The sequence below is a fragment of the Otolemur garnettii genome, unplaced genomic scaffold, assembly GCF_000181295.1.
Source record: "Otolemur garnettii isolate 467f Iridium unplaced genomic scaffold, OtoGar3 scaffold00066, whole genome shotgun sequence".
Lineage (NCBI taxonomy): Eukaryota > Metazoa > Chordata > Mammalia > Primates > Galagidae > Otolemur > Otolemur garnettii.
The window spans coordinates 9,153,500-9,167,976 of NW_003852461.1; the positions used below are offsets into that span (position 1 = coordinate 9,153,500).

The following is a 14,477-nucleotide window of genomic DNA, read 5'->3' on the forward strand; positions in this document are numbered from 1 at the left end:
TTAAGAATGCCATCAATTGGGCGGGGCCCCTAGCTCAGTGGGTAGGGCACTGGCCAGATGCAAGGAGGCTGGTGGGTTTGAATCTGGCCCAGGACAGGTCAAAACAACAACTGCAACAACAACAAAATAGCAGGGTGTTGTGACGGGTGCCTGTGGTCCCAGCTGCTTGGGAGGCTGAGGCAGAATTGCTTGAGCCCAGGAGTTTGAGGTTGCTGTGAGCTATAACGCCATAGCACTCTGCCCAGGGCGACAGCTTGAGACTGTCTCAAATAAATAAATAAATAAAAAATAAAAATAAAAATAATAAAAAATAGGGCAGTGCCTGTGGCTCAAGGAGTGGGGCACCAGCCCCATATACCAGAGGTGGTGGGTTCAAACCCTGCCCCAGCCAAAAATGGCAAATAAATAAATACATACAAAATAAAATAAGAATGCCATCAATCTATTAAATCCCATTGTTTCAGATGCCCCTAAATTAGCTATCATCATGAGTGGAGTAGCTGGGTAGAGCAAGAAAGCCAGGAAATAAGGCTTAAAAACTGTATCTAGGCAAGAACTGTAGCTATAATTTCTCCTGCGTAGAACTGACTGAAAGCACAAGGATCAGATGCACATTAAATATTTGCATTAATTATATTGCCAGATATACAGCAACTCTAATTTGCATCCATTGGCTTCTGTTATTGCTAAGCACAGTTGTATAAGTGTTTCATTTTTTCTGAAGCAGCATTAGCATAAGTATCAGTGTCCAGCCACTAGTTCTGTGGGTCTGGACGTGCCCAGCTGGTGCAGCTCACAGTGGCACGAGAACTGGCAGCATGAGCAGCTTTGTACTGGTTTCCTCGGCACGACAGTAGCAGTGTGGTTCACAGACATTTCCTGATCACAGAAGAGGTGGCCTGGTTTTGCGAAGACCTTCTCACGCATTCCTGAAAAGCTAATCAACACTTCTAAGCATTCAGTACCCCCCTTGCTTCTTTTCAAAACACCAAGCACATCAAACGTCAGGTCTGTAACTTGCTGTTCTCTCCGGCAGGACGTTCCTCCCCCGGATCCCTCCGCTTCCATTCGGCTCTCTGCGCACGAGCCAGCTCAGAAGCCCTTCCAGATTACTTGTCTACGACAGCACGCTGTCTCCTTTCCCTCACATTATTTCGTATCCTGTTGGTCTAACTTGTCTGCCTCTCTAGAACGCAAAGCTCCTTTAGAAAAGGGAGTGTACTTTATTCACATCTTATCCTAAGCGCCTTGAAAAGCGCCAGGCGCACAGCAGGAGCCTAGAAGACACCGACGGGATGGATCCAGGCTGCACGGATCCTGCTCAACCTAGGCCGGAGGGCACCTCGCAGAGGTGGGGACGCGAACACAGGAGGCAGCCAAGACCCTGCCTGCTGCTTCGGGCTCGGGCCGGACCCACCAGAGGCCTCCACGGCCGGGCCGGGCCTCCCGACGCTTTGTCCCAGCGCGGCCGAGGCGGGGTAAACGGAAAGTGAGGCCGGCGGGGCCGAGGGAGCGCCCCGGCGCTGCAGCTCTCGGCCGCGAACCTGCCGTTCCCGCGCGGCGCCTGTCTCGCTGGCCGGCCCGGGGCGGAAGAGCCGGACCCCGAGCGGACCGCGCAGCGCAGAGCCGCACGCGAGCCGCGAAGCCACTCCCGACGCGAATCTCCCGGGCGACCAGCCAGAGGACGCGCAAGAAAGGGGGGCGGGGTTTGCGGCGAGCGCCCCGTCCGGAAACCGCGCCCTCCGCGGCGCCCCACCCTCCCGGATTGACACACGCAAAACAAGGTTTTAACAGTCGAGCGAAAGCGCGCACTCGAGCGCCAATGAGAGCGGAAGGAGGGGACGGGCGCCTGCGGAACGCTCCGTATGTCCAGCAGTGATTGGCCGGAGCGCGGCCTCTTTCTCTCTCGGTATTGGCTGTCCGTCCTGCTCCTGCCCTCCTAATTGGCTTTTGTTAAGGTACTTCTGATTGGCTCTTCGGGAAGGGGGAGGGCCAGGTTTTGGGAATTGTTATTCATGGATTGGTGGGTTTGGGCTACAGCTCCCAGCCGGGGCCGTCCCGTCTTCTCTGTCCCGTCTCCCGACCCGTACGCTTTCCCCGCAACTCGCGCGCACGAATGGTTAAAAAAGGGCGTGAGGCTCGAGCCCGCCAGCCCGGCCTGCAGCCCCGGCGCGCGCCCTCAGCGAGGACCCGCGCGAGCTGCCCGTGACGGTGCCTGCGCTGTTTGAAACTGTGGAACCCGTTACGATCTTGGGGAAACTACCGTTCCAGCTGGCTCCAGAGCCCGTGCGTGCCAGGGACGAGTGGCGGTCGCGCGGCGGTTCTTGCCTGTCGCCTCCCTGCAGCGTGGAGACAGAACCGGCATTTTCGAAGGACGCCACCTTCAATCGCGGCGCTGGCGCGGGCGGAGGCCGAAACGCAGGGGTCCTGAGACTGAGGAAAACGCGCCAAGTTCCCCTCGGCTGTGGAGCGGGAGAGACCCTAGCGGTTGGGGCGCTCCGCGAGCGGGGGCGCTGCTGGGTGCGCTCCTTGCCGTGCGTGGCGGGCGCAGACGGGCGCCGCTCCGGGCATGTAGTCGGTGCCGGCGCAGGACAGCACCGAGCGGCGGCCGGGCTTCCCGCTCTTGCGGGCGGATGGTCACTCCCCCGCGGGGAGGGCGATCGGACCAGCTTTCCTTTGGGTCGGGGACCCGGCGGGTTCGGGGAAGGGACTCTGGTGTCGCGCCCACTCTCTCTGCGGTCGGACTCGCCGGCGTCACCGCCGCGGACCTCGCTTCGGGCCATGACCAGGTAGGAGGGTTTGGGGGGCGCGGGCCGGCGCCCGGGCTCGGGGACAAGTTCGGCGGGCGCTGGAGGGGGCTGCGGGGCGCCCCAGGGCCGGCCCGGGGGTCCCGCACCCCGCCCCGCCGCCCTGTGCGCCCGGGAGGGCGGGTGCGGGCCGGGCGTCCCCGGCGTCCCCGGGAGTGGCGCGGGCGGGGCGGCCGGGGACGCTTCCACGCACTCGGTCCTGGGTCGCCAATTGCGAAATTTTGCCGCGCATTTTCTTGCACTTACGGTTTTTCTTGAAGTGTTTAGAACGCCACGTGTCTTGCGCCTCTGGCGAAGATTTTGTCCGTGATTATTTTGCATTTTTCTTGGAAAATAGGAATTGTGTCATTTTATAAAGGAAATCACTTAAAACTGCAGGGATGGAGCGGTCGCGCCGTCATTTGTTCAAGACTGTTAGCGTTCGACGGTGTGGTCTGCGAGATTAATAGTTAGGAGAGAAATATTTTTAATGCAGCAAACTCCCAATTATAAAAGAAAGCCAGGGGCAAGAAACGGGCTAGCGCCCGATAGCAGCACCTTGCAGAATGCTGCATTCTTGGTCATGTTCGGTGTTTGATTTCACCTTGAATTTTGAGGGGGTCGGGAGTTTCGCCTTCTTAACTAAAGAGAATCCGCTGTTGGAGCTGCTTGATTATCTTTTCCTCCTATTAAGTCAGGTTAACGCTTGTCAGTTGAGATGCACTTTCTCTCCTTTGGAGACCAATGGGGAACTGATCGGCCCGCCTGCGCCTCCTGAGTTGGGTCTGCTCGAAAGTGGTTTCACCGCTGAGTTGAGTGCTGTGAATTCCTGGGTCCGAGTCAGCCTAGCGAGATGCTTGTTAAGGATGGAATTTGAATTTTGTGTAGTTCGTCTTATTACTCTTTACATTTGAAACTCGTTGCTAAAGTTTTGGGCCCTAAGTAACTTTATGGTAATACTTCAGATGATTTTTCGCCAGATGTCGTAAGGAAAAATAGGACTGATGTGTAAAATAACTTATACAAATAATGCCATATATTTTTTTCATCTGAAAGCTGCACTTTAAATGAGGGTAGCAAGGTGGCAAAAGGCAAAACCAAATCATTGTTTTTTCTAGTCAAAGCAGTATTTTTGAAATTTATAGTTTAACAAAAGTTTGGAAAACTAGTAGAATAATGTGTGTTCTAGTGCATTAAGAATTTGCACAAAGCACAGTAAACAGCTTTTTACACGACTGCCTCGTCTTTGCCTGTATTTTATTATCTTTCACTCAGGTTATTAGGTATAACTGAACACCAGATCTGCGCCTTTTCTTGTACACAAATTATACCTTAAATAAACAGAGACTATTTCATATTGGAAGGGAAAACTCATTAACGTCCAGCACTACTGTGATTTTTCATTAATCCATTTACTGCCTCCTACTTTAGAATTAGAGATAGTAGTTGCTCCATCTATTTCCTGAATGGATTAAGTTATAATGAAAAATTTAGTTTTTATTCCTTAATTATGCCACTTGACTATCGCTCTACTAACTGGGGTACTTTGTGCTTTGTGATGTGGCCCTTAATTCTGTAACAGGCTGGCAAGAGTTCAATGTCTTGTGGTTTTTGTTCTTTAATAAAGTTAAGGTCATTGTGGCAAGCTTCTTCATTAAGCATTGAAAGCTAATGTACCTGTTGCCAGGCATTAGGTGTTCACATGTGAAGTTCTAATTTGTTAGGTTTCTGTGGTAGATTTCTTTCCAGAATTGATGGTTTTCTTACCTACAACTGATAGAAATTAATGCAACCTTTTCTCTGATTAACAGATATAATTGGTGATTACAACTTTCTTCTATAAATTCTTGCCAGCTCCTTGGGATTTGAAGAGAAAATGCCTGGTGTCATACCTAGTGAAAATAATGGACTTTCGAGAGGTAGTCCATCTAAGAAAAACAGACTTTCCTTAAAGTTTTTTCAGAAAAAGGAAACTAAGAGAGCCTTGGATTTCACAGATTCTCAAGAAAATGAAGAAAAAGCTTCTGAATATAGAGGATCTGAAATGTATGTATCTTATTTATGAACTTCTTTTTTGTTCCACATCAGTGAAGCAGCAGTGAACTTGGGTTGATAACCTCTAGTGCAGCAGTTCTCAACCTGTGGGTAGAGACCCCCAGGAACTGTATTAAAGGGTTGCAGCATTAGGAAGGTTGAGAACCACTGCTCTAGTGTGATCTGTTATAACTAGTTATTCCTGTTGTGAAGGCATATAATTGGAAATTTTGTTTAAAGTAAACCTCATGCAAATTCTTTAGTGATTGAAAAGAAATCAGAACAAATGGAATGGTTGTTCCACCAGTACTAGCTCTAGGTTGACGACCTATTTCTGTTTTATCAAATAGGCTGTCTGCAGAGTTACTAAAGTGGATTTGGTCCTATGTGTAAATTTCCTAATATCTACCAATAGTCAAGGAGATAGTATGTGAATGAACCTTTTGGTTATCAGCATTCATGCTTATAAATACTTTAAGATCTTAGAGTAATAATAGTTACTGGTTATAAAATAAAAATACTCGGAAAACTTAGTTTTATTGTTAAAGAAGTAAAAGATGATAAACCTTAACAATTTGTTTTTAAGTGAGGAGTACCCATATGATTCTCTTCATGGACTTTATAGCTGTATAATTCTCTCATAGACTTTCTTTCCTCTTAAAGATTAATAGAATCTTCCTTACTATGGCCTCTCTCAAATAGGATCAGATCATTCATAGGTTTTAATTCAGAGTTAAACTGTTTGATTAAAACATTAAAGTAGGCAAAAAAAAAAAAATCACAATAGCAGTTCCTCAGTTTTTTACTGTGCAAAATGAGATTAACATCATATTAAGGGAATTATTTTGAGGCTTGTTAAGTGGATTAACGTTTTTAAATGCTTTTTAAATTTATATTCTGAGTATATAGCAATTTTTGAACCTGTACAGATTCCTTAAGCAGTCATCTGAATAAGAGCCACATACTTTTCAGATTATATAAAACTTTTGGAAAAAGGCTAAAGGACAGTAATATTTTTGTTTCTTTAAGACACTACTTCATTATACCTTTCTTCTTTCTATGCTTAATAGTGATCAAGTTGTTCCTGCAGCACAATCCTCACCTTTAAACTGCGAGAAGAGAGAAAATTTACTACCATTTGTGGGACTGAATAATCTTGGCAATACTTGTTATCTTAATAGCATACTTCAGGTAAATTGATAATTTTGTTAACTAATAAAACTTCAGTAGGCAAAGAATGATGTAATACTGACTTTATCTTTTGATTGTAAATAAAACAGAATAGGTTAAAAGAATGATAATGATTCTAAGCTATGTGTTACGGATGGGCTAGCAAAGTTGAGTACAACTTGGTTAAGTGGAAGATGCCAGGCCTTTAATTTCTCTACCTGATTCGTGATGCTGTGGTGATATATATCTTACCCCTTGGAACTATACTCTTTTATGTCCTTGACCTTAAAGTCTTAGCAGTGTCTGCCCAGGTGCAATGTTCAGTGCCAATGCAGGAAGACAGTGGGTTTCTACTGATGAGGTAGAGAACAAGTTTTGACACAAAGCTTCATCTCAGAATGTTAGGTAGTGCACATTAAAGGTGCTTTACTGTTTTAATGATTTTTGTTTATTATTGTTTGTTCAGTAAATACTTAGGCAATCTTACTTTCTGTAGGTACTATATTTTTGTCCTGGTTTTAAGTCTGGAGTGAAGCACTTATTTAATATTATTTCAAGGAAGAAAGAAGCTCTAAAAGATGAAGCCAATCAAAAAGATAAGGTAAAATAAATGAAAGAAAATAAAGCAAAAAAGTAAATCAAGGGAAATTCACTTACTTAGAAGTAAAGAAGTAACAGCTACACAAGAGGATTTGGAGGATGACAAAGGTGACTTGTGTGTTGACTATAACTGAAAATTGAATTTATCAGTACTTTATATTATCAGACAGGCAGCTTTCATTCTCGCAAGGATAGCTAACTAAGTTACCCCTTTACAGAGTGTTTTCTCTAGTCTTCTAGTTTGTTTTTGAACTTTTGGTATTTATATGCCATAATTATTTGTTATACACATGTATCACTGGTTATTTACCCATTGTGTTTTCAGATTGACTTTTAAAATTTAAGTAAATATACTGTAATTACAGAAACTTTTGACTCCCATAGTTAGAAAAACCATTGTCATCCACATGGTGACTAAAAAATCCTCTCAGAATTAAAAAAAATTTATTTGTATATCCCCCAAAATTAATGCTATAATGAAATTTAGAAAAGTTAGTATTGTTTAGTGAGACAAAGACAAGAAAGGGGGCGAGGTACTTAATTTGTTCATAAATGAAAGTACTGGTTTGTGTGTTTCTTTCTTGACAGGGAAATTGCAAAGAAGATTCTTTGGCAAGTTATGAACTCATATGTAGTTTACAGTCCTTAATCATTTCAGTTGAACAGCTTCAGGCTAGTTTTCTCTTAAATCCAGAGAAATATACTGAAGAGCTTGCTACTCAGCCAAGGCGACTACTTAATACACTCAGGTATAGCCTATAATACAATTTTAGGATTCTAGTTTAGCTATTTGTTTATATTGTTGGAGAAAAATGCTGTGTGAACAAAAATGAATAAAGGGCAAGAAAAATAGAAACCCCAGGCCCACAGTCCTTTGTTATATCCTAGGAGCTCTAAAACCAGGAATTTTTTTCATAAATTTGGTGGTAAATTCATTGGATCTGAATTTATGTGAGATTTTTTTATATTTATTCATATTTATCTCTAATGTGAATATTCATATATTTTTCTATAAAAATAGTAATGTATTTAGTAATACTGCCTGATATGTTTGTGATATATATTTTACTATTATGCCATACCATCTTTTTGAGTTTGAAAATTTCTGAATTCCTGAACATGTTTGGTCTTAGGATTTCAGATTAAGAATTGTAGGACTATACTAAAAATGTACTATGTGTAAGCACTGAACTCCAGAGATTCTATTTTTGCTTTATGTGCTTAATAAGAGAACTGTTAACTAGATTAAGTTACTTTGTGCTAGTGTCTTAAAATCATTCGGTATATAATAGGCCTTATTTTAAAAATGTTTTTAAATTAAAAAAAATTAAAAATTCATACTAAGGCCAGGCATAGTGGCTCACGCTTATAATCCTAGCACTTAGGAGTCTGGGACCAGCCTGAGCAAGAATAAGGCCCCCGTCCCCTTTAGCTGGGTGTCGTGGCAGGTGCCTATAGGCCTAGCTATTTAGGAGGCTGAGGAAGGAGGATCACTTGAGCCTAGGAGTTTGAGGATGCTGAGTCTGATGCCATGGCACTCACTGAAGACAACAAAACGAGCCCCCCCCCCCAAAAAATAGAAAATTATAATTTTGACGTAGGGTAAGTTAGAATAGTCATTTAATCAAATGATTTAAAATAGAACAGGGTATGATATGATGCTACGATTTTGTTAAGAGCGTTATTGTATGGTGGCCAAAAGCAGGTTTGAGCCCTGGCTTTGCATCCTAACTAGTTCTATGACCTTGGGCAAGTTACTTAATCTCTCTGTATAATTCCCGTATCAGTCGATACTAGTGATAATTATACTTCACAGAGTTGTTGTGAAGATTATATATACAGATAAAAAGCATTTTGAAGGCCAGGTGTGGTGGCTCACGCCTGTAATCCTAGCACTCTGGGAGGCCTAGGTGGGTGGATTGCCTGAGCTCATAGGTTGGAGACCCTTCTCTAAAAATAGCCAAGCATTGTGTGGGGTGCCTGTAGTCCCAGTTACTTGGGAGGCGGAGGCAAGAGACTTACTGAAGCCCAAGAGTTTGAGGTTGTTGTGAGCTGTGACGCCATGGCATTCTACTAAGGGTGACAAAGTGAGACTCTTAAAAAAATCATTTTGAGTATGACCAGTACATGGGAAACACTACATATTATTATCTTAAGAAGAGGCTTAGACTATTGTGATAGTAAAATACGGTAAAATTTATTTTTACTTTAGATACAGGTAATAAATTTCAAAGTAGTAGCTTAATAAATATCTCCTGATTTTAAAAATGAAGTAATTTATGATATTCCTGGAAATGAATTCGTTTCTGTGTAGAAAGGTTTTCTTTTATATATTATGTCTTCAAAACTAGAATAGATGAAATGGAAATTTTTATTTATAGGGAACTCAACCCTATGTATGAAGGATATCTACAGCATGATGCACAGGAAGTACTACAGTGTATTTTGGGAAACATTCAAGAAACATGCCAGCTCCTAAAAAAAGAGGAAGTAAAAAATGTGGCAGAATTATCTACTAAGGTGGAAGAAAACCCTAATCAGAAAGAGGAAATGAGTGGTTTTAATGGCATGGAGACTGACAATGTTAGGCATTTTGAAGAGTGTAAAGAAAAACTCCCCAAAGGAAATGGGAAAAGAAAAAGTGACATTGAATTTGGTAACATGAAGAAAAAAGTTAAAGTATCCAAGGAACAACAGTCATTGGAAGAGAACCACAGACAAACCAGATCAAAAAGAAAAGCTACAGATGATACATTAGAGGTTCCTCCTAAAATAATCCCCAAGTACATATCTGAAAATGAGAGTACAAGACTCTCCCAAAAGAAATCAAGAGTTAAGATAAATTGGTTCAAGTCAGCAACTAAGCAACCCAGCATTCTGTCTAAATTCTGTAGCCTGGGAAAAATAACAACAAGCCAAGGATCGAAAGGACAATCTAAAGAAGATGAGTATGATCTTGAAGAGGACTTGGGGAAGTGTGAAAGTACCAACACAGTTAATGGTTGTGGACTTGAATCTACAGGAAATGATGTTAAACCTGTAGATGTTAATGAAGCTAAGCCCATTAACAAAGGTCAGTAGAATTCTTAGACTTTGGTAGGTAGGAGCTACAGAATTAGAACATGTGCAGTGTAATCTTTATGGCTAACATTTTTCAGAGAAGGAAATGTAACATTGAATGTGAACTGTGTGGTGGTGTAAGTGCTGCACTTAGAGGTCTGTGTCTTGTATTTTACACCGTGTGCCTGTGATGTCAGTACAGTGGATCTGACGTGTGTAATGTGATGTATTACATAGTTGTAATGTTACGGTCATGTTAATTGTTTATAAACTAGGGAAGTTCAGTACATTTTAATGGGAAGGCTATATTTTTCCTTTTTATCTATGTAGTAGTTGACAAACTCATGAAAGCAGTTACATTTAGTGAAATTTTTGGAGAACCAAGTGTAGTATGCATTGCTTAATGGTGACCTTCTGAGGAATGTGTCATCAGGCAGTTTTTCTGTGTGAACACGGGAGTATCCTTATAGGCTTCTACACACACTTAGGCTGTGTGTATGGCCTGTGCTCCTAGGCTACAAGTTCTGTCCAGCACATTTATTGTACTGAATACTGTAGGCAGTTATGCTTAGATACACAAATGCGGTTATGTCACATCTAAACATAAGGTGTGTAACAGGTACAGTAAAAATAGGGGATTATAGTCTTTATGGGACCACCATTGAATATGGAGTCGGCCATTAACTGAAATGTTATTCAGTGTGTGACTAGTTAGGTCCTGTGTGAATTAGGTATTTACCTAGTTTTATCCAGGTCTACCTTGGAAAATAAACAGTATTGATGTAGTTAATGGTTTTGCAAAAAATGCCATATGTATTCTGGGATTATTTTATTAGGGAAGTGTGTTTGAGAAAGGATAACTGACTTTTGTTTTAGAGACAGGAGTAACTCCTGTTCAAAACTATCTCTGCAGGGAATTTACATTTCATGAATGAGTTATATACTTCTTCATGCTAATAAGCTGAGATACAAAAATGGAACTTTTATTCAGGACATGCTTTATTTAAATGGAAAATTGGTTATCTGGGTTGTACTGAAAACCTAATCTGTATAGACTTCCTGTTTTGTTTTAGGTACAGAGCAAATTGGTTTTGAGCTAGTGGAGAAATTATTTCAAGGTCAGCTGGTGTTAAGAACTCGTTGCTTGGAATGTGAAAGCTTAACCGAAAGAAGAGAAGATTTTCAAGACATCAGTGTGCCAGTGCAAGAAGATGAGCTTTCCAAAGTAGAGGAGAGCTCTGAAAGTAAGCAAAGTTGGAATCTTGTTTGGACTGTTGAATAATAGTTTTTTTTTCAACAATACAGTCTGGGAGTAGCATGAATAAATAGAACAAAGCTGGCTGTTGGTGTCTAATATAACCTTTCTGTTTTTATCTATCTTCACTTGTAAATGGTTAGCATTTGGAAAAATGTAGCATCTTTTTGATAGAGTTAGAATAGAAAAATGAAATGCTTTAATAAGTGAACTTCTAGGGACCTGAATCTTTAAGAGAGGGCAAACCATCCATAAAAAGTATGGAAATACCATGGGAGATGTGAGTCTGGTTTACCTGTCACATACTGAAAACGGGCTATTCAATGTAGTCTGTCTTAAACTGTGGCACAAAGACTAGGCATGTTTTGTTTTTGCTGTCTCTGTGTCATATTTTTTGGCTGACCAGATGTAAATATTTGAACAGTTCAAGTACAGTGTTGAGAATGAGCTTATGGAAAATAGTTCTTGAAAGTAAAAAAGAAGTCTGTTACTTGCAATTGGTTTAGTCAATTGAAATTAAATGCTAAGAACATGAAACTTTATGATTTATTTTTTTTTGAATGGCTGAGAAAGATTTGTGAATGAAAGGATTTTCTTTTATAGTTTCTCCAGAGCCTAAGACAGAAATGAAGACCCTGAGATGGGCAATTTCACAATTTGCTTCAGTAGAAAGGATTGTAGGAGAAGATAAATATTTCTGTGAAAATTGCCATCATTATACTGAAGCTGAACGAAGTCTTTTGTTTGACAAAATGCCTGAAGTTATAACTATTCATTTGAAGTGCTTTGCTGCTAGTGGCTTGGAGTGAGTATTGTAAATAAAAGCTATATGAAGAAAATGAGCTGTTATAGAAGACAAATTCTATTCAAAATACTGTAATAGTAGGAATATGAAGTCGTGAAATGAAATTATTTGCAAAGATAGCCTAAAAATGAAAGTTAAATCTTTTTGCTATGAATATATATTCTATTAAGTATGGAATTCTTTATACATCTTATTCCTTCTTAGATGGTAAGATCTAAGAATTCAATTTCAGGAGAACTGATGAAAGTAGGGAACAAATTTTATACATATCAAGATTTGTTCTTTGAAGGGTGAAAAAGGCAAAATTAAAAATCTTTTTGGTTGTAAGGTAAGCCTGGAAGTCCAACTAACCTTTGAATAGTTTGAGAAAAACAGTAATGACGTTTTGAGTAATCCATGGTGTTTTTTGGAAGCGTATGTCATTGTAGATTTTACTGTGTACCTGAATGACTTGCTTGATGTTACCCTGAGGGCTTCCCTGGAGCTCTCATGGATGGTATTGTATCAGAAGATGACATCTAGTCCTTTATTTAGTGGAACTTCTCTGTTTATTTTCCTAAATCTTGGTAGAGAAAGACTTCATGTTAAAACGACTAAAATGTAAAGGATTTGGATAGGTTCAGTCTATTTTAAATCCCATTTTTCTCCTACTGCACAAAATTAAGAAAATTAAGGGGGAAAATACTATATATCCTCTATAGAAACACCTCAATATTAGCAATTATTACACTATTTTTTGTATACATTATAAATATTAAAGCTGGAGTCTTGCCAGGTGCTGTGGGTCATGACTGTGATCCTAGCACTTTGGGAGGCTGAGGTGGGACGATTGCTCATGGCCAAAAGTTCAAGACCAGCCTGAGCAACAAAGCTAGATGCCGTTATCTATAAAATAATTTTAAAAATTAGCTGGGTGTGGTGGTATATACCTATAGTCCCAGCTACTTGGAGGGCTGAGACAGGAAGATCACTTAAGCCCAGGAGTTGGAGGTTGTATGAGATATTTTGACACCACTACATTCTAAACCAGGAGATAAAGTGAGACCTTGTCCTCAAAACACACACAGTTGAGATCTTATTTTTATTTTTTTTGTTTATTCATGTGAATATGAATATTAAGAGTCAATTCAGATTGTTACTTGGTTTCACAATGGGTGTAAGATTTTGAATTTGAAATGGCAATTGCAGGAAACTTTTTTTTTTTCCTTCTAAAGGTTTGATTGTTACGGTGGTGGACTTTCCAAGATCAACACTCCTTTGTTGACGCCTCTTAAATTGTCACTAGAGGAATGGAGCACAAAGCCGACCAACGACAGCTATGGATTATTTGCGGTTGTGATGCATAGCGGCATTACAATTAGTAGTGGGCACTATACTGCTTCTGTTAAAGTCACTGACCTTAGCAGTTTAGAACTAGATAAGGGAAATTTTGTGGTTGACCAAATGTGTGAAATAGGTAAGCCAGAACCATTGAATGAGGAGGAAGCAAGGGGTGTGGTTGAAAATTATGATGATGAAGAAGTGTCGATTAGAGTTGGTGGAAGTACACAGCCAAGTAAAGTTTTGAACAAAAAAAATGTAGAAGCTATTGGACTTCTTGGAGGACAAAAGAGCAAAGCAGACTATGAACTGTACAGCAAAGCATCTAATCCTGATAAGGCTGCCAGCGCAGCACTGGCTGAAAGTCGAAATTCTGAGACTAACAGTACTAATGGGACCCACGAATCTGATAGCAGTAAGGGATCCAGTGACCAAACAGGCATTAATATTAGTGGATTTGAGAACAAAATTTCCTATATAGTGCAAAGCTTGAAGGAGTATGAGGGGAAGTGGTTGCTTTTTGATGATTCTGAAGTGAAAGTTACGGAAGAGAAGGACTTTCTGAATTCTCTTTCCCCTTCTACATCTCCTACGTCTACTCCTTACTTGCTATTTTATAAGAAATTACAGAGTTGAGTGTATTTTGTGTATATATTAAACAGACCTGCACAAACATTGGTAAACTTGATTACATCAAAGTTTTTAGCTCATCTTTTGAAGCTACTGGGTATTATTGGTCTCTCTAGGTTTTTATATAAATAGTGAAATTTGAATTACTGAAAACCATGTTAATTTTTAGAATTCCTTAGTAGAGACTAGTGATGCATTAGCTTCTGGGAACAAACTTGTATAGGTTCTTAATTGAATTATCCAAAATGTAAGCATTTAAACACTTTTGGATTCACACCAGTCTTTTGTGTTTGCTTTTTAAAATAAAGTGCTTGTATTTGTATTCTCCATATTTTGGAGTAATTATCTACATGATGTTTATAGGTCCTGTGGTTTTTCACCTACAAAGCAGAATCTCATTCGGCACATTTAATTTTATAAGAGTCGGGAATCCAAATCTTGGATGGGCTGTGTCAGAGGCACAGAGTCTGGAATGTGTGTATTCATAGTGGTGCACGTTTTGTGCCTTGAGTCACTTTGAAGTGTCTCAGAAAACTTGGACAGTCCTCACCTGTCTTCACAAGAATTTTATATGTATTTATGAAGATGATTCTGTACTCTAGTAGATCTCTTTGGGCATGGACTAATTTGTATCTCTTCATACTTGATATTCTGCACGATCTGTATATAGTGCCTCAGGCTTAGAGGTGTGACCTTAAACTTTAACTTTTTTTAAAAAACCAGGAGGTCAATAAAATTTAAACTGCTTAACAGCTATGTATACAAATGTTTGACTTTTTTACTTGCATATTTTTATCATAAATAAGAGTTCTCTTAA

General features: G+C 40.6%; 1 protein-coding gene across 2 annotated transcripts; it reads left to right on the forward strand.

The window, feature by feature from the left end:
• The first annotated feature begins 2,050 nt into the window (after window positions 1–2,050).
• Window positions 2,051–14,477, forward strand: USP1 (ubiquitin specific peptidase 1). Of its 2 annotated transcripts, none has more exons than XM_003793130.1 (9): window positions 2,051–2,789; window positions 4,598–4,832; window positions 5,891–6,011; window positions 6,487–6,591; window positions 7,179–7,339; window positions 8,972–9,663; window positions 10,724–10,894; window positions 11,509–11,710; window positions 12,925–14,477. In XM_003793130.1, exons 2-9 carry the CDS (start codon window positions 4,663–4,665, stop codon window positions 13,664–13,666), a joined length of 2,364 nt encoding a protein of 787 aa, XP_003793178.1. In that variant the 5' UTR covers window positions 2,051–2,789; window positions 4,598–4,662; the 3' UTR covers window positions 13,667–14,477. The 2 variants fall into 2 exon arrangements, with proteins under 2 accessions (XP_003793178.1, XP_023370862.1); XM_023515094.1 differs by having other exon boundaries at window positions 2,129–2,789; window positions 4,641–4,832; window positions 12,925–14,420.